This window comes from Porites lutea, chromosome 2 (assembly GCF_958299795.1).
Source record: "Porites lutea chromosome 2, jaPorLute2.1, whole genome shotgun sequence".
NCBI lineage: Eukaryota > Metazoa > Cnidaria > Anthozoa > Scleractinia > Poritidae > Porites > Porites lutea.
This window is the reverse complement of record NC_133202.1, coordinates 50093571-50114613: the sequence shown is the minus strand read 5'-3', so window position 1 is coordinate 50114613 and position 21043 is coordinate 50093571. Positions and strand designations below refer to the sequence as shown.

Here is a 21043-nt window from a genome sequence, read left to right as displayed (position 1 = left end):
GTCATGAGGTAAATGCAGACTGCCTTGTTTTCATGTAGTTTGTAGGCCTCATTAAATAGAGACATCCTCAAGTTCAGTTCCATTTAGGGTAGAATTTTTTTATGTTGATACGTCGTTTTGGGCGATGTTAAAAAACACATGGAAGATTGGAGTGCAACAGTAAGTGCTAACCAATAACCTGATTATTGGCCCAACATTTAAGGACTGTGTCCATGGAGTTGACCTATAGCCGTAAATCAGCCAAACCTTTTAGAATATAATGAGGAAGGACAAACACAGTTGGTTAGTGCAGGGCCTCTCTGTGAGGGAGGTCCCGAGTTCGACTCCCTGGTGTGACCACAACTACCCGTAATCCAGAGCACTGATGGAGAGAGGGGGCGTAAAATGAGCGCACCTTCGGCCTCAGGTTTGTTAGACAAGTCAGATGACTATTTCGAGCCTCCGAGACGTTTTGTAAAACAACTGCCCAAGAATGCAAAAAGTCCACCTTCTGTTGACGTGCGTTGTAAGACTCCATCATGGCGCTGCTTATAAACTTCTTTGTTTGTTAGTACTTTACGTGTCTTGTCTCGTGGCTAATGGACCGTATTTCAAGCCCTTTCCAGCCCAGAAAACAATTTTTTTTTCCTTGTGAAATGTCTGTAACCGTAACGGAGATAAATTAAACGTTAACTGTAGAAAAGCCAAAATGTTAACGTTACATGGTCATCGAGTGTGCGAACGCTTGTGCAGAGCTCTGCAACTCTCTCAATTTCGCACGTTGCTTCAATCAAGTTACAATCTCTATTATTGTTCTTTCGTCATCGAAGTTGTACGTGTATTTAGATCTGTAGATACAGGCAATACATTGAAATTTTTTCTTTCGTAATTTTCCGGCTTTGGAATTTTCCTTTATTTTTCTTCTTTCTCTCTTGCAATTCGCTTCGTAAGCCCCCCGCCCCGCTCAAAGCAATCATTGCTGAAACAGGAAGTTCTTGTCAAATTTGTGGATTGGATAAAGTGGGCTGCGCTTGATGGGCAAACTAGTATCGCCCATGTACGGTGGAACCTCGATATAACGAAGTCCTCGGTATAACGAGCGATTTTCTTTGCCCCAGTAATAGTAAAATATCCTCACTGCACACCTATTACCCCGTCACTGGGAACTAAGTTCTGAAAAGATGCCGCGACTGTTAGGGCAATAGGAGTGCCGAACATCGTGCAAAAGCGGTGCCAACCGCCACCAGGGGAGGTGGGAGGGGCGAAACATAAACGCCACTTTCACCGAACTCCGTAGAACTGGCCAGGGAGCGGCTAAAACCTCGCTATTTGAAGCCAGGGCCGCGAGGCATCATGCCCAGCAGCACGCAGGCCCACCAGTACAGAACTTAACTGAGTTAAACCTTCCCGTGTTATGGGTAATTATGTATGCAGTGGGAATAGTAAAATATATGAAAAAGAACCGCGAAATAACGAAACCTCGATCGTTATAGCGAAAACATTTTGCCAGTCACTTGGCACTTCGTTGTATCGAGGTTCCACTGTATCTAATAACGAGTTAAATGGTACTATTGTTAATCCATTTTTTGGGAACTTTGTCTTCAAATTCTGATAATATAAGTAAGTATCGCGGAATACTCCCTAGAGGATTTTGGAAAGCCCAGTGATTCCTAATTTAACCGTGTACATTTGCTTTCGATCACTTTAAAGTAACTGGAACCGAACATATGGCGTTATTTAATTCTCTAAATAGCTTATCATTATCCCCCTCCTGTGTCCAGATTGATTCCTACGACAGAATTAAGTCGATATTTTACTGGGCCTCCCCTCCCTTCAGTATTTTTATAAAAAAGACCCTTTTCCCGCATTAAGACAGTCATGCAAATAGAGGCTGTCTTTGCTTAGTTTCCAACTTAAACGAGGCAAAAACAGAGCTAGAAATAGAGAAATGTTAATGTTTTATTTCAAGAGGCAATGTAAAAAACTCAAACTAAAAGTTTTGCAGTTTTTCAGTCAATGTCAAAAACTCATAGCAAGTTTATAATCAACTCCGTCCCTATCTTGACGGACACCTAGAGTTGGTCTCTGTCGATTCTTCAGCCAAGTCTTTTCTTTCATCCTCTTAAAGGGGACATCCCTCTAAGACGGTTGCTTTGAACCACTTTTAAAGGTGTCTTTCTAGAGCTACGTTCACATGGCACCGGACAAACTTTCAACCAGTTGAAAATTCGTGCGTCTAGGTGTTCCGTTCAGACTGGAACACCTTACAGTTAAGCCATGGCCGGGTCAAGTGTATCCCTGAAAATTTTATTGGTGAAATTATTGTTTGAACGTTAAATCCGTAAGTCAGGCGCGAGGAAGTGTACATTTAGTGCCCATTTCTTAAATTGACATAAATGTCTTTATACAGGAGCCTATTATTCATAACATTTTTATCCATACAAAAAATATTTTTTAATCTGACCGAATATTGACTGTAACCGTACTGAAAATTTAGACGTCTAGCCTTTGAAAATTCGTGTGAACGGAACTAAAATATTGAACGGTTCAGTGTGAACGAAGTGGCCGCACAATTTTCAGCAGGACGAAAACTCAAGTGGCGTGTGAGCGTGGCCATAGACAAAGTTCTAGCACGTCAAACATCCGTTTAAGCAAATGAATTAATTCCGGACTGAACAAGCTTTTGCCATGTTTGAAAGTTTAATAACGAAAAAAGGTCCTTATTTTTTATTCACTGACAAAAATATTTGCGACAGCTTGCACATAACACTAGATTGCAGCCGTATACAAAACATGGACCCCCGGGTTTTGTTTACTTCTGAACACTTGGTTGCAATTGCTGTTATGCATTTATATCCAGAATTTGAAAAGACGTGCTTTGGACAACCAAGTTTTGAGTCTCTAACACCAGAAAGTATGCCATTTATTGACGCTCTTTCTTGAACTCGTGATCACTTCTAACCAATGACAACCAAATGATGTTTCACTTGTCCTGTCATCTGTATCAACTTGTCCTATCACGTGATCTGTATTGATGACGTGTTTGCAACAATGCATGGCAGTCAGTCGAAGAGTTAGTTCATTGAGATCCAATGATGAGAGATCGAATGAGTAATTTTCGTAGAATAAAATATCCGAACTCCCTTTCTTTTTTGACGTTCGGTATGATTGTAACATTCTCTGTCCTCTCATTAGGTACACGGTTATATACAAATCTACAATGAAGAAAATAAAAACCTCCAGTTGTGAGAGGCACATACATTTAGCTAATGACAGAAATCTTACGTAGAAAGTTAAAACCAAAATCATGCACCGATTAGATAGCCTGAATTTCATCCGATTACTTCGAGTAGTTATTACTCCCTCAGGAACTCAGTTACTGAGAGAGTAATAACGACTCGAAGTAATCGGATGAAATTCAGGCTACCGATTAGAAACTTTAAGGTCCTTGCCCAATGCATAAGCTTCACAATTTTTCTTGATTTTTAGTTTCTTAGTTAACGGCTGATAATTGAGCCTGCCGGAGTTCTGTCTAGTTTTGTTTGTAGTCTACAGTGAGAGTACACTGGACCAGTATTGCTATTTCATGATGAAATCACGATGGAATTAAAAGGTAGAGAATGTTGGCATTTTTGTTGGATTTTGCAGCCTAATATTGACAAATCAATGGAGTAAAATATATTTTGAGCCTGGATAGATCCGCCGATGACAGGCACAAAAATAATGCTACCAGCCCATAGAAAAAGGATAAGCAACTGTTTCCTGGCCCTAACCTCTAGCATGCTCTAGCTCTTGAAAGAGAGGTGGAGATGTGTGTGGTTTCGGGATATGCTTGAGGAAACAAGCCATAAATATCGCCAAAGAACATGTATTACCAAAGTGACATTCAAAAACGGTTTCTAAAACATTAAGTCTCCATCAATGGCTTAGCAATAACAGTAAAAGCCGGAGTAGGTACTCCGATATCACCTGAACAGCTCACGCCACATTTGTCCTGCTTTTTTCCTTCACGAGCTTTGCAACAGAGATTTCTGGCTTTTACGATGCTTACCCGCAAACGACTTGTACCTTGGTCAAAAGACAAAGATACATTGACTTCTCCGGCAGGAAAATCTGGAAATATCTGCAAAAAAAAAAAAGAAAGAAATAGATAATCTTGTCATTTTAACGCGGACCCTTGTTCACTGTACGTAAAAGTTAAGGATGTTTTTAAAAGCTCCTTTATACTCGAAACGCCTTGACCCCGATGATGCCGTATTGAGCAAGTTTAAAGATTTGACTCTTAATAAGGGTTTATGATTTTTCGGATGAATTACGAGTACATATGTTTTCCCAAGCACATTCTTGTCAAACACTGATTTAGGTTGTTCCAGTTGTATAATTCGTCTCCACTAACGAATCTCGCCTGTCAGGGAGTCATTTGTTCAGATCTGAAAAAGTGTATTCTTGCAGTTACTTTACTTTATTTCATTTCATTTAATTTAGTGTACTCAAAAATAGCTACTGGTTTTGCTTGGTTTTTGTGCTCTCGCATTGAGTTCACTGACCCTTAATATAAAAGAAAATTGCGCCATATCATTTTTTGGAACCTTCATATTTAACTGATTCGTTTACCAAATAATCATCGACGGAGAGAGAGTAATTATAGATTCGATTATATTCGATAGATTAAAACTAATAATGATAAAAGAAAAAAATCACATTTGTGGCTTTGGCATTAACGCACGTACGGCAACCATCTACCGACCATACAGAGTTTCCTCTTGCCTTACTTAATAAGACATATGCAAGGCAGCAACATGGCTCTAAAGCATAATTTTCATCTGCGTTTAATGCAGCTGCCTTTTATTCTCTCTACTTGAAACCTTAAGTAAGGTCTTAGTTTCGATGCAAGCGAAAATTTAAACTGAGTCAACGATACTTTAACTACAATTTTTCCTCAGTGACTGAACCTCCCTTCTATGTTTCATCGTATACTTTTTCTTCCGGAGCAGGAAATTTATTTGAAAGATATTGTTCCATTTAAAGAAAATTTCTAACAGGACAGTCCATTAACGTTTCATGTACTAATAAATTTTCACCGAAATAGATTTGAATAGTTCTAAGTGAAGTTTGTTCGGACTGGAAAGATCGGTCGATCCTCCGCAGGTGAACAAAGTCTTATTTTTTTTTTTGCCCTGGATCAACACGTTCCATCCGTGTTTAGTTCAAAATTTCTGGGAATTTTAGAATAATCCCTTAGTAACATGACTGTTACATGAATGATTCTAAAATCATGGGCAGTCAGTTGAAGGTGGTGGTCACTTTCATGTTCTCATTTTGTGCCATTGCATGCAAGACTGATACACCTAAAAGAATCAGTGTGCGACTCTTGGTTCGGAATGAGTCTGTTCGTTTTAGTTTTCAAAGGCAACATCGTTAACAGATAAATCCTCGAAATGTTAACTAATAAGTCCAGATGGTCAGTAAAAAAAACTAATCACATGTTCGTTATATATAATAGTTTGGAGCAAAAAAGTCATCAATTGCAGCTGCACTCGTCGATGACATAGAAACATGGTAACCAATATAATTATATTATTCATTTTTATCTCCAGTTGTCTTTAATTATGTCTACTTGTCAAATGGCAACTAAAATACTTGAAATTACACGTTAGTCTGGAATATAAGAAGCATTTTTGAATTAATTTTTAAAAAATAATTTTCTCTTAGCCACATATCATTATCTTAGGGTCAGATCTGCCGACGTTTCGTGAACCTAGAAAATAAACTAAAGCAGTTTCGATCGTGTTAATTGCTTTCGAGCCCTTTTCAGCCTTTTGTTTCTGATCAGGTAAAGTAAAGAGCGTATATATATGCAAATCTCTAATCAGCTCTTATTGTTTCAAGGGCCCTACAAAACAGGAAAAGGTCGTAAATGAATTTATTTCGAGACTGCATGCATGAACGACTTCCTAAAACGCAATCTTTTTGACACGGAAAGAACAGCGCTTTGTACATGTACATCATTTGCGTTTAAAACTGTTTGTGTTAAAAAAGGGCTAAACAACACTAGATATTTTACCCAAGACTTGTTTATGGCAAGAACGTTTGCTTAAGATGTCATCTCTGGCTATTTTAGTTTCAGGACTAAACGACAATATAAACATGGTAGATACATGCACTGTGCAGGCAAATGGCCTCTAATAAAAGCTGTGTAATTTAGAAAATTCTCAATAAAAAAGTACGAGGATACTGAGGACGTACCTTTTTCTAGATTCTTAGGGAGAGATGCAAATAATAAATGGTTTATATATTATTGAAATGGCTGCCCATTTGAAATCCCCGTCCATCCTCGATTATATATTAAGTTATTTTATTTAATTCAATAATTATATCTCTTTGAAGTAGTGTAAAAATTTCCAAATATCTTAAAAATGTCTGAAAAAATATTGAGTCGTCAATGAGATCTTATTTTTTATCATTGGGTACAAAATAGGTACAACTAAGATCAGTGCGCGTCAAAACAAGTAAATGCTTGCTCATTATTTGTCTCTATTATGTTCGATAGAAGAAAATTTTTTTTTTTTTTTTAAGAAAGCAAAACTTACCGGTGAATAAATTGCTTCATCTTCGACCATAACTGCTTCCTCATTTTTTCTTAGAGAGTTATTGTTCTCAATACGAAGAGCAGATTCTTCAGAAATTCTGTCATTTTCAGAGCCTGCTTTGTGAAGTCCCCTTAAGACATTACCATCGCTGAAAAAGTACAAAGCTGGTTTTGATCTCACGCTCTTCGATCTTTCAAGCAAATCCGCTTGAAAAGCCAACGGTTGAACGGGCAACGGATGTGTTCTCGGTGTTACAGACGTTTGATTTCGCTCGTTCGTTGACTCCATCCATTCAAACCAAGTTTCCTCTTCCTCTTCGTTCTCAAACACTGACGAATGACTTTGCTTACACTTACTGTTTCCCATCAAATGTACGAATATTCTTTGAAATGATTTGGTTTCTTTGATATTTTCTCACTATCCAGCACGAGTGAAACTTAAATCGAAAATCTCTTTTTCCCTCATGTTAATTTTCTTCTCCTCATAATTACATTTCAAGGAGACGAACTGCCCCCGCACGCATGTAAACAGCGATTGTCGCTATGAATAACACATTAGACAGGTCGGCTGAACCGAATTTTAAATATTCATAATCTACCTAAAGTGTACTAAGTGTTTTGTTCTAGACACGGACACAAAATTTGACATTTCAGGAGCGAATATTCAACGTTCATTGGCTAAGTGATGGCGTTTCACCGCCGAACAAAGCTTTTGATTTATGACAAGAGTCATGCTTAGTATTGGTGGTGAAAATGTAATTACATTAACTGCTTTAATCCTCGCCGGATGAAGCAGAGTTTAAAATTCATCTGGAAAATATGTGAAGTTAATATTTATTTGGTCAGTACAGCGTACTCTTTAAAATTTGGCTGGATCCAAATTTCTGTTTATGACAAACTTAATTTTTTTAAGAGTGCGATGTCATCAGATTCAAGAAGTGTTAAGTTCTCAATTTAGCAAGGCAGTCGAGTCAGCGTTACAAAGTAAAAGAAAGTGTGTAAGAGCTTACTATTAAAAATCGCCTATTTAATTTCGAAAACGTTTTGATTGTTCTTATTATTTCTATAAATGCCATTTTTTTTCGTTTTTTTTTCCGGGACATCTGCTTGACAGTGACAAAATCCAAGCTGTTTGTCTTTATTGACAGGTTAATTTTCGTCAGGTGGGGGAATTTAAAATGGCTAGCTGCCTCCGGGCCATTGTTGCCCACAGATAAAGGCCTTGTCGGCTGTTACTTTTTCAAGGGCCCTGGAGAGACGGTTGATATCTGCGCATGAGTAATTCTACTAAATTAAAAGATACATCCATTAAGTGGATTTACGCAGAGGCATCAATATCTTTCAGGTTGTCGCCTCTGGAGCAATCATTTGAATTCTAACGGAATTAATAATTTTGAATACCAAAGCCAAACGATATAATTCTGATCAGTACAGAGTAGTATGGCAGAGTAGTGTTTGATTCGATCGATTTGAAGCGTGGCAATAGATTTAATATCAACTTGTACATCTGCTTTCTCTGGCCTTACAAATGATTAGCAATATCAAATAATCAGTGGTCATCTAAGAGGTTTTTAAATATATTTACGAACCAGTGACACAAAAGCTAGTTAAATCAAAAGATTACTGCAATATTTTACCTGTTTTAAGCATTACTTGCTTTCTTGAGGTTCTAACTTGGAAAGGGGGTTTCTAGCGATAATCGGTGAGCATCATTAGCTACATAAAGGCGATTTTATCAACTGATTTCCGGTGAAAAATTAACTCTAAAAATTTCCTCTCTACCTAAATTACTGTTAAGATTAAATCAAGGAAAGGAAATAGTCGAAATATCTCAAGTACAGCAGGCCGAATTACACAATTACGAGTTCTGTTATCAACCTCTGGTCACAACTGACCGAAAACATTGATGATTTGTTTCCCTGCTCCAAATCAGTGGTTAAATATAACTTTGAACAATTTTTTGTCTCTATATTTAGTTCGAAATTTTGTCTTCAAAAGAACTGGCCTTCAACTTCGTCCTTTGGCTAGTTTGCGAACCCAAATTACAAGCAAGAAGAAGAAAAGAAAGTAAGAAATAGGATTCTGCTCAACAGGATATTCGCGACAGGTCACCCATCCAGTTCCTAACAGTTCCTAGCCCCCATCCCCGCCCCCCCCCCCCCCACCCGACACCGCTTAACTTAAGGGGCGCTATTAAAATGGAGTTTCATGGGGTTCCATTGGCGAATAAACTTGGATGGGTTCGTTTCAGAAATACGAACATGAATTTGTCTACGGGCTGCTTTGGGTGCCTCTCAAAAATAGTATCACCCTCAACGGAGACTACAAATTACCTATTCTGTGATACTTTTTTACAGCAATACTTGGTTGGCATATATCTTCAATGACGGCCTCTGACGTGCAGTGACTATGAGTTTAAGAAACCTATCAATAGAAACACGCAATAAAATAAAAATTGCGTAAATGCAGGATAAAGAAAAAGTCAAGTCCACTATATTTGAAAAATTTCTAGAATGCACTGCGTCTAAACAGCATCTATTCGTGCTTTTCTCTCTATGTGAACTGTCCATCACTGTCGTTGCCGTGGCGATTGTGAGACCAGTTGCGACTTGTAAGCAGATAAAGCGGAGATTACAAACTGTGCGTGGTTTCATTGAAGTCATCTGTGGGAATAAAACTCTTTCGGCGTATATGACATACACCAGTCCAACAACAAAGCTGGCTTGAAGACTTGAATGCAGGAAAACAATAGTTGAACAGGTGACAGCATGGGTCTTGTGATGACTAAAAAGACGAATTGCAAATACTACCGTGGAATTTTCTAAAGTGAAACCAAACCACTCCAACGAGGAAGGCAACACGATAAACACAACGAGGTTGTCATGAAGAGTTGAGATTCGCCTCAGACGTCTTGATTCTTTGGCAAAAATCATTGAGAGTAAAGCCATCGTGTAATAAACCAGCGCAGCAATAAAAATGAATCGATACCATACTATTGAGTGAATACATTCGGAACCAAAGTGATTCAGGCCTTTAATAGTCCCAACCGCGTTTGAAAAAGTGTTGTTCATCTCAGAGATAACTTGTTATATTGTTCACTAATTTTGAGTCTTCACGGTTGCAGTGGAAACCATTGGACCATCGATGAATTCAATTAAGCTACCCGCTGTTTCCTTGTCCTGCTGTTAATTTCAAAGTAATTCATTTCATTGTCCCATAACTTTACTTTTTTGCCCTGGTTAAAGACGATTAACCGGAAGATGAATAAGCACTTGCCTGCTATCTACAGTCCAATCCGAGGGTACTTATTCATGAAACAGTTTCTGTTGTCTTTTATAATTAATTAGTTGGTGAATTTCAGGCATCAAAAGATATATAGTGAACCAAGGCGATAAACTACCAGCCAATTGTCAAGCTGTGACAAGGATTTTTTTTTTTTTTTTTTTTGGCTGTTCAGTACTTTAATTGTCTTTCGCCACCATATTTATTAACATGAAGACGTCATTTGACGACTACTACAAGTACCAAAATTCATTTCATTTTGGTTAATTTTCTATTTAAAATTGTCAATCGTATTTCGATTTAGCAAAAAGTAGTCCTTATTTCCACAGGACAGTAACACAATATGGGATTCTGGTCCACTTTTGTCGTACTCAATAAGTCTGTTATTGAAATTGGAAGTAAGAAACACTGCCACAATCAGTAATCACGCTTCATGCCATATGTCGTCAAAGACGTACTTTCTAATTCATAAAACTGGCATAATTTGATTCACCGCATGGGCGCCTTTGAGAATCTTACAACGCTTTGTATGCTGAGTAAAATAACGTACTAGATTTTGATTTTAACAAATGATGAAAAACAATTTTAACAACAACCCAGAGATAACAGCTAATGTCAATCAACGCAACATGACACTTGATTCTCTAACTCAGTGGCCTGGGGTATGCCTGAGTATGACACACAGATAAAATCTGTGTTGACTTAATTTTGCCATGTATTGAGTGTAAAGCCTTTCTCTGTGATGGAGAATAGCTTGACCGGCTGCTGATAGCAAGTAAAATTTCCGTTAAAGATTCCGACTTTTCGATTCACTTGCGTTTTTCACCAAATCTGCAAACAGTCCACCTTTTCTAATTAGGACGTCAGGCTTCTCAAACTCCATAACGCGTCCACCATCAAGAACCAAAACCTTATCGTAATCCATAATTGTGTCGAGTCGATGGGCAATGGTTAGCACTGTGGAATCATTAAACTTGTGACGAATGACTTCCTGGATGAGATGATCAGTCTTGAAGTCCACATTAGCTGTGGCCTCATCCATTAAAATGATCTTGCTTCTTTGCACCAATGCACGGGCAAGACACACCAACTGCCTCTCTCCGACACTGAAGTTCGATCCTGATTCTTTTAACTGGAAGTTCAGCTGCCCAGGAAGTTCCTCTACCATTCCTTTTAGCTGCACGTCTTCGAGGGCGTTCCAAAGCTCTGTGTCCGTGAATCTAGAGAATGGGTCAATGTTTCTTCTCAGGATGCCTCCAAACAGGACTGGATCTTGGGCGATAACAGCCATACATCGACGAGCTGATTGAAGATCGATGCCCCCAATATCGACACCATCGACGAACACCTAATCAAGATAAAACCATTTTGATCATAACTTTTGAGGGCGCATAGTAGTATAGTAGGGGTGTTTTAAGCCTTTTTAATTGGGGGGAGGGGTAGGTATCTCATTATAGGAGCATGAATGCACTAACGCACATGAAGTCATGAAGAGGTATCTCATTGCGATTATGTATCTTTCTATTGCTGCGTTGTGCCTAGTAGAACCGATTTGACAAGTTTTTTTATTTTTAGATCGATGCTGTTAAAAAGGCGACGCAAGCGAAGACTCAACTAAAAATCTGAGGAATTTAACGTCTTAACGCAAAAAACTAATTTGAAACGTAAAGCTACTCGAATTTACATTGATGAATCTTTTCCTTAAACACAAGACATCAATAAAGCTAATTGCTTGTTGCTGACAGTGGGGGTTATGTAATTGGTTTTAATAGTAATTGTCACAATTGCTGTGCTTAGACAAAGTAAAATTAATGGTTAGTCAATTAAATGCGATAATGTAACAGATGTCATTGTTTATTTTTACTTTTGTTGGTCATGCGTGCCCTTCTTTAGGTATGTATGGGTCATTGCTTTATTTAGCCATAATGATCCCATGATTAATTCAAGTTGCAGCGGGATCATTCTTGTGAAGGCAATACGCGCCAACGTCTCTGTCATTCAGTGAGACGCCTTGTTTATCGCGTTATCAGCGTTAATATTATCTTGTCCACTTTAATGAGATTCCCGCTGGAAAAAAGAGCCTTTTTTCATTCCTACTTGGCTACTTATTTTAGCTTTAGCGCTCATTAATAACTAAGAAAGAAAAAAGGAAATCTATTTCATATTACCTTTTTAACCAAGAAAAAACAGCAAATTTTGATTTGGACTGTTCTGGATTTATCGATCCCTTTATGATTTATTATAATTTAAAAGGAAAAATCAAAGTCCATTTTAGAAAGACGTGGCTGGTTAAACTTTTCCCGTTGTCTGGAAACCCTTTGAAACACTCACCCTCGTGTTTACAATAGTTCATGACAGAAGTCTTAACACACTTAACTCAGAGCCGCAAGGCTTTTTGTCGCGCCAACTAAATCAAAGTGTCTTTGCAATTTTGAGACTGAAAATGTCTCTTTGCCTTGTTTTCCAAGCTTCTAATAATCACCTATTTAAAACCTATTAATAATCAAGTCAGTGTTGACATGAAGATATTGCACTACCTTTCCTTCTGGATCAGGCATGCGCAGTAATGATGCGACGAGTGATGATTTCCCAGCTCCTGTTCGACCAACGACTCCTATTTTTTCTTTATCAGAAATAAACAAATTTATGTCCTTCAGAACTCGTGGCCCACTTTCGGTGTACCTGAAAGACAAGTCCTTGATGTCGATCGTCCCCTTTGTGGGCCATGAATCCGGTGGCTGGATCTCTGTATTATAACCGGCCTCTTCGTCCAAGTTACTGTACGTTATTACTCTTTCTACCGAAGTCATGAGATTTTCCACTTCAGAACTTATTCTGATGCTAAATGAGACTTCATCCACGGCTTCCAACAGAAACGTAAGAGACAACCCTGCAAGGGCTGAAGGGAAATAATATATATGGCTCTGATCAAATAAACTACGCCAACGAAGAAACTACTCTGGCTAAGTTCGTCTGCAGAACAGCGCCAGAGTCCTTGTTCTGAGCTCCAACATGTGTATAAGGTTTTGAGTACCCGCCAAGATTGGCCTGTTAAAAAAGCCGTTGTCGATTTGCTAATCAAGTTGAAAGGAAATTCTAAACGCTTCTCCGGTATTTCGTTGAGTCTGTTGGGGCCTAAGAACAAGGATCTCGGCGCTACTTCGCATACGTTATAAGTCTGTGACGCAGACTATGGTCGGACAGACGACTCTGGGAAGTTTTGCCATGATAATAGGGTTACTAGCCGGCGAATACAGCCGTCTCTACACTCCCTGGCGCTAAGAACGTTTCGCAAGAGAGTCGAAATCAGGCTCCGCCGCGAAAAGCCCAAGCCACACGGAGAATTGAAAGGCAGCTAAGAAAAGAGAGAAAGATATGGCTATCAGCACTGCAATGCATGCTACAAAACAACTTTTTTCCTAGCCTAGAGTCTGTTTTTCAACGGAGACAATGTTGGCCTTTAAAAGGAAAAAGGGTCATTTTGGTCTCGGCATGGGCAGATTTAAGGGTTGGCCGAGGGGGCCGCCACCCTTTTTTTCCTTTGTATTCTATCTAGTTGAATAGAGCTATTAAGTGTCCCGGTTACCCCATTTCTGAATTTTCTGGATTCACCCATGGTGGGTGTTCCCAAGAAAACAAACCTGGGCTTTGGGCAACAAGGACAGCTCCAAAACCTGCAGCAGCAACCATCAAGCTACATAGAAGGGTCATACGAACAGCAAGCCACTGGGAACTGGTTATCACCATCATTAAGGCTGACGTGTTCTCATCCTGGTAACTAACAATAAAAATGAAAAAAGAAGGTCATAAATGATGTTTACAAACACCGACTTCTTTACAGCACCTTTCAAACCTGCAACAATAAAACTCGATAACTTTCAGGTAGGAATTGGGAAACGAAAACTGTTGCTTTGAACGGAAACAAGTTCTGGTATTGATCAGAAAGTAACGATCCTAAATGCGACTCAAGATGATCCATTGGAAGCTCGGATAAATTCTAGAGAATCACCAAGTGTGATGATCAGTTTTCAGGGGCACCCAACGTCAATTTTCGGAAAATATCTGTTCGCGGAAGACGATTTGAGACCTAGGATTTTCGGAACATTTGTTGCAAAATTTCCTGCTTGCCTCCCTCTCCTAGGATTTTCGAACATCTTAAAAATGGTATAATTGGCTATTTTTAACGTATTTTTACCCTAAAAAGGTCACCTATAATTTTCGGATCACTAAACTCTCCGCTAGGAAATCCGAACAGATGAAGAAGTTTTAGGAGATGAAAATCTGCCTATATCTACGTTTAAACACTAAAATACGTTTAACAATGCTTTAATTAAATGGTTTTGAACTATATTCTCGTTGTGTGCCCCTAAGTTTTGGTAAGTACTGCAGGATTATGGGGATTGGTATGCGGTATGCAAAAGTCTCGTAAAAGGCTTACTCAATTTCCTAATAATTAACAACTTTTTAATGAGGCTGAGTATCATCTGAAGAATTGTGTAGATCGAGGAGGGTGTTATCCAACGAGGCCTAGTTTAAAAACAAGGTTAAACATGGTTACCTCCATCGATGTTAAGTTCATCTTCGATAGCGCATGTTAATCGGCAAGTTTAGGAGATATAGGATTGTTCAGCTCCACAAATATTCTCCAAACAGCAGATGTACATGTCGTCCGTCGAGTTGTCTTCTTGCTGTTCTTGCTAGCAAATAGTTCGCCTATTTATTCCTCTTGTGAAACGAGTGAAATTTTTCGCCATTTTTTTTACTCACTACCAAAACAACTCCACCTCGTCCATCTTCTCAGTTAACGGTTCCATAATCTGGCAATTTGCTGCACGATTGACCTCATTTTTCACATATCGCAAAATTCTTCGAAATTTGGTCGACGATAGCTGGTTGTGATCAATTCTCTGTTGCGTGGGATTTTAGCCAATCAGAAACGAAGAAATTTATTAAATGAATAATAATGGCGGATATGAAGTAGCTATGCTTCTGTTATGTTTGGGCATATTATCTACTCGTTGGGGTGTATGGACATACAACTTGCATGCCCTTAGCCGCCCCCAACCATTCAAACAAAGCTCTTTACAAAGTAAGCGTCTAGAGTTCCTTCATAATGACCAACCAGGTTATCCAAGCCACGTAGGACTGACTGAAAAGTGTATTAAAGCGATAGAGCGCAAGCAGGACCGTACGTCAAGAAGCATAAAGTCAGTTGCTTAACTTGACGAATGGGTGTAAAAGCGGGCTGCGTAAGTCCTAGATTTGTTGGTATTATTTCAGAAGGAGTTGTTTGCCAAATTGGGTGCTTTTGTGACTATAAAGGTCTCTCTAACTGGAACTAATCTCTTTAAAATGATCTTTGCGCGTGTGGTAGGATGACTTATAAAACAAGAATTTAGCTGAACGGCCTGTACATGAGTAATTATTATACTACGTACTTGAATAGTCTCCTCAGGAAATCCTGCTCCATTTGTGCCGAACGAATTATCTCTAATCCTGCAACTGTCTCAGAAATGTGCGAGTACACAGGACTGCACGTGATGGCCTCCAATCGCTTGATTTCCCTGGATGACTTCAAATAGTAACGTCCATAATAAAAGGCAACTAAAACAAAAGGAACTAAAATGAAAATAAGCCAAATATTTGCTACTACTGGCAGCAGTATAGTGCTCGTTGCAAATAAAACAGTTTCCACAGCCGTCAGGAATTGAGGAGTAAGGACATCATCCATACTGCCAATGTCTTTGGAAAATCGATTTAAGGTGCGTCCTACAGGTGTTTTGTCAAAGTAAATCAGAGGTGCCTTTACGACTGAGACCACCATCTTGTTGTGTAGTTTCTCCGAAGCTTTAAGGAGTGTCCAATAAAGAAGATACGAGCAAATAAAGTTGGCCACAAGGGATGAGCTGATCAAGGCTCCATAAATTTTCAGTGTCCTTGATGATCTCTGTTGCTCTTGGGTCATTTCTGCGACCTGTGATGCCCACCAGTGACACATCATCAATAACACTTTAAAAAAAGAACAAAAAACCGATTAAAAAAAATGAACCAGAGTTGTCGTCCCTATCAAATTAGGCCAATCTAGCAGGCTATCTACCTGAACCTGGTTTTATATTTCAAGTTAAGCTTCTACAAGAACGTAAACGATGGAACAAAGAGCACTAGGACATTGTCCCTCCGAAGTAACAAAACTTAGCGTGCCAAATATATTAAAAGATTTTACTTTAGTATATGATCCCACTGTTTTAACTCGTGACCATGATTTATATTCAACTTTTTCTTCTCACCATGTCGCCGCGCCGCGCTCTTCCCAAGTACGAAAATTCCGACGTTCCTTGGCAGTAGGTGAACCATGTCAATAACACCATATTTTAAAGAGAAAAAAAGCCAAGATATTGATCTTGGAAAAATCCTGTAAATATTGTTTATACTTACCTTTCACTCCAAGAATAAACAGGAAAAGGCAGAGTATTACAGGAGCAGAATACGCTGTCCTGAAGTATTTCCAGTAGAGCTTCCAAGTTATGGAACCAGTGTTTCTGTCTTCCTCATCTTCCTTCAAATCTTGATTTCCCTCAGTAGTGAGTAAGTTCTCTAATGACTGTTTCGAATTATCTCCCTTTAAATTTCCAGGTATATTGGCACCGCACCGTCTAGAATTGCAGGTATTGGAGCCTTCCTTTAAAAAGCTAGTTTTTCCTTTCACCATGACACCTTTACTTAGTACAATGACGTTATTTAGTTCTGTTAAATAGTGCAATTGGTGAGTAACGAAAACACGGGTTTTACCAGACAAAAATCCACAAATACACCTTTCAAACAGACTTTTTCCGACTTTGGTGTCCACTGCGCTAAGAGGATCGTCCAATAGAAAAAGATCAGCGTCTGAATACAGTGCACGTGCTAAACTGACACGGACCCGTTGACCACCACTTAGGCTTACACCACGGCTCCCTATTTCTGTTAAGTCACCAAACGAGAAGTGTTTCAAATCGGTGTGCATACAACAAATGTCAAGTATTTCATGATATCTAGCTTCATCAAAACGTCTTCCGAACAAAACATTATCTCTTATAGTTCCTGAGAAAACCCAAGGGATTTGTGGTACATAGGCAACTGTTCCATCAAACAATATTGTTCCATTAATGGCAGGAAGCTCGCCAAGTATGGCCATTAAAAGAGAGGATTTTCCACTTCCAACCGACCCAGTCACAGCCACCATTTGCCCATTCTTCAAAGAAAAGGAAACATCCTTTAAAGCCATCCTCTCCTCATGTCTGTCCCAAGATGCCGAGACGTTTAGAAGAATAAGATCATTGGTCTCAGTACCTAGAATCCCCCCTTTGTTTGATAAGGAAATCAACTTTGCTTTTTCAACCTTCATGTTCTCTTGCCTCACAGTTGATGCTATATCCTTCAGACTCAGACTAAGGAAGCCACATGGACCACGCCTAGAAGCAAACGTGATACGTCTCTCACTGTTTGTCGGTGTTAACAAGAATTTCTCAATCCGAGTGATTGCAGTATTTGCTTCAGCCATCAAAGGCAAAAAGTATCCCATAGCAAGAGAGACGGAGAAATTGATAACGTTTAAGGTTGAAATAATGGTAAACATGTTAAAAGCAGTGATTTGTTCCCCTGCTTCTATCAGTGTGACAACAGAGATGAACCCAGCGAGAGGTGCAATTGTGTAAGCCATCGACAACAGGCTGGATATAACAAGTCCTCTTATTCTAATGTACCACATTTCCTTCCTGTTTGGAAGACAAATGAAAGCATTATGGTCAGTTATTAAAAGAAAAACATTTAGAACGCCTTTGTACTTTTATTTTCCAAGCTTTTATTTATAGTAACAGCATGTTTCAAAAGTATGACGATTATTTTATTTACTGACGTAAGTTTAATTTGTGATACGTTATTGAAAGAGAAGATAGAGACAGGTTATATGGAAGGAGAGGAGAATACTTGGTGAGGAATTCGACTAATTGGGGAGGCGAGTGAAAATAGGAACGGTTTCTGGAGGAAAATTACTGCATTAGTGACAGAGTTGTGGTGATTCACATCGCCCAGATAATATTTAATCCAGTTCAATTTACCTTCTTAGTTGTTTAATTATTTCTGTAAAACTCCATTCCCAAGCGTACATTTTGACAGCTCGAATACCGGATATGATCTCGTTCATCACCTCCAATCTTTTATCCGTAGCTACAGCAGTTTTGTGGCGTAACTTGCCGTTCTTGTGTGACATTGTGAAAATATAAATGAGTAAAAGTATGTAAGCACACATGCCTACTAAAGCTCTCCACCCAATTAGGACCAAAAGAACAACAACTGAACCCAAAATATAGAATGGAGCAGGAAGGGTATAGTGTAGCCCAAATACGAGTTTCTCCAGTTTCTGAGCGTCGTTTGTTACGAGGTTGATTGTCTTGCCAGTGATTATCTTCTGAACATCACTTCGTTTAAGTTCTTTCAGGATCTGCGTTTATAAAAAGAACAGGCGCATTAATCGGCCAAATTTTTGTTAGTGAAAGTTAAGGGCCATCTCACTTTATTTATTTTCAAAAAGCTAAAACCTTTTTTCGCATCAATTCAATTTGTAAAATAATGGCCCGTATTTGTTTTTTAAGACTATATGTAGGCATTAAAACTGTTTTCTGTCATCTGTTGCAATAGGTGGCAAGGATGGGGATGGATTACAACATGAAAAAGTTTTGCCACCTTTTTCAAGTTTTAATGCTATGCCTCCAAAACTCACCAAAAAATTAATGTGATTAGTGCTTGCCGATGAAATTTCTATGATTTGTTCTTCATAACTCTACACTGAAGAGTATTTTGTGAATGGGTAAAGGCACCAAGAAATGAATTCAGCACAAAAAAATTGTCCTAAAACAGCTGAATATCCTCGTGATATAGCCCCTTTAATTTATTAAATATGCAAGTGCTACGAACGTCCTCAAATGAACTCCCACCACTAGCAGTGGCAGTGTTACACTATTTACTGGGTACTAATTGAATACACTGGGTAGTAATTGGTTTGATCCAAATTCTCTGACTCAAGATCAGAAAGACACATGTATTACCCTCACAATTTAAACACTGTCAACTGAAATACATGAAAGAAAAACTCTATCTTGTAATCTTTGGGTGTATTCCATTGGAATGATCCAAATCAGGACTTATGAAGCAAGATCGCCCCGATCATGGTGAATCAAAGGAATTGCAAGGAATCGTCGGTAACTTGGATGAACCAGGATAGGGGTAATAATGCGGATTGTAAATCGTGCTCCGGATCAGTCTGAATGGCACGCCAGGCGTTTGTAGAGGAGAGGACCTGGGAAAATGAAGTGCGCAGAGAGAACCGGACGCCTGTCTCATTCTCGCTTGTCTCAAATCCCCCTTTACTTTGCCAATCAAACGCCAAAAAGTTCGTTCCTTTGGGATGACACGGATCTGCCTGCGTGGCAAAGAAAAGAAAAGGGGGAATAAGGAAAGCGAGAACGGGATGGGTGCACTTCCTCGCGATCTTGTTCACTTTATTTTCGCTTTCCTCTCCTCTAAAATGCCTGCCGTCTAGAAACGTCTGCCGTGTAGTCTGATTCGGCTCGGCAAGATTTATGATCCAGAATCACTCGGATCATGTTAGATCAAAGGTACTGGCGAGTCCCTGACCAGAAGAACTTTAACTGTTATTTTGATACAACATGACCAGAGAGATATCTTCACCCCAAATTAAGGAAGGCACCCTTTTTTGAAACGATATAAAGGGAGAACTATCACCTTTTCGTAGATAAGGCCAATGCAGGACACTTTAAGTCGATTGCTCCAAATCTCTGCCATCGAAGCTGAGTGATTCTTGGAGAATCCTTTAAAAAGAGCTAAAATAATTATTCCAGTAACGAACACATATGAAGACATTGAAGCGTCACCTTGTGATTCCCTCACAAACTCCGACAGAAAAAACCACATTAGCGTCGGCAGTAAAATTGTACACAAGAAACGACACAGAACTAAAACAAACATCAAGGTGTATGCCTTCCACGAAAACATTCGAGTAAATGCTCTCCACAAACGAGGTTTACGATCACTTGGTAGGCAACTGTTAATTTCATGTTGCCACTCGCTCTTCAGTTTGCCAGCAAGATACTCCATACTATCTTCTGTACGAACAGGGAAAATGTCTTCTTTTACCAGAGGTCTTTTGCTGCCAAGCCGCAGTATGGAGTTCATCCAACCCAGAGTTGCACGGGTGAGCCAGTTTGCTGTTTCGTAAGGATGAGAAGAGGCTACTTTCTTGTTGCATGATGGATCTTTCTTCTGCCTGTTGTGTTCCATTTTGTCTCTAAAAAGAAACTGCGAAGAGAAAAACAGGTGTCGAGGGAATTTCATTATTCTAGATTTGTACTAATTTGTTTGCAATAGTCATGACAAAAATGAAAACAGTAAAATGATGAAGATTCCAGGAAAACCAGAGAGAGACATCACACATTGAAGAACACAGTCAACCATAAGGCTGAAAAATCGTCTGTTTTAATTTTGAGTGAAAAAATTATATATTGCATCTACACAACAGCGAGTATATAAAACTGGTCGAGTGCATCGATATCTTTACGGATGTTCGTATAAATGAATCTCTAAAGATGTGCTCGGACACCAGGCCCGGGTTGCTCGAAGCATGGTTAGTGCTAACCAGCGTTAAATACCATGGAAACCTATACATTTTGATACCTCTTAACCAACGGTTAGCGCTAACCAGGCTTCGAGCAACCGGCCCCAGGGTGATACCACGATTTTGGCTGAGGATTCCGAAAAAAAGCTGTCTATCATGGTTTGGAGGCAGCGTGGCAGAGTGGTGAACGCATCGGACTGGTCATACGGCTGTTCGGGTTCAAGATCTGCTTTGACTACAAGCGGGATTTGTTCTTGGTCATCCTGAGTTCAATTTCTCGTTCATGCTCTTGTAAATGACCAACTGGTTGCATCCTGCCAGTTGGGACTATCGACCCTGTTAGGTCACATTTGAATTATTCGTTATGAATCATTTGCATGAGTGGAGTGCCGTGTAAGGGAATGGATTCCGGATTCCGGATTCCATACCCCAAGATTCATGATTCCTTTTTTGTGGGGCGAAACGGAATCCTTTTTCTTCTTTTACCAGCGGGGAGGGGGGAGGTGGGGGGTTAGCAATTTCTG

General features: G+C 39.3%; 2 protein-coding genes across 2 annotated transcripts; both read right to left on the bottom strand.

Annotated features, from left to right (window-relative positions):
- Positions 1–1926: 1926 nt before the first annotated feature.
- On the bottom strand, positions 1927–7187 carry LOC140927157 (uncharacterized). The gene is made up of 3 exons (XM_073376808.1): positions 6570–7187; positions 3949–4102; positions 1927–3194 (listed from the first exon to the last, which is right to left on the bottom strand). Exons 1-3 carry the CDS (start codon positions 6933–6935, stop codon positions 2881–2883), a joined length of 834 nt encoding a protein of 277 aa, XP_073232909.1. The 5' UTR covers positions 6936–7187; the 3' UTR covers positions 1927–2880.
- A 2814-nt stretch (positions 7188–10001) lies between these two features.
- On the bottom strand, positions 10002–20268 carry LOC140928940 (ATP-binding cassette sub-family C member 4-like). The gene is made up of 7 exons (XM_073378745.1): positions 19631–20268; positions 17947–18329; positions 16286–17604; positions 15289–15859; positions 13492–13628; positions 12388–12749; positions 10002–11198 (listed from the first exon to the last, which is right to left on the bottom strand). Exons 1-7 carry the CDS (start codon positions 20237–20239, stop codon positions 10638–10640), a joined length of 3942 nt encoding a protein of 1313 aa, XP_073234846.1. The 5' UTR covers positions 20240–20268; the 3' UTR covers positions 10002–10637.
- Between the last annotated feature and the right edge of the window lie 775 nt (positions 20269–21043).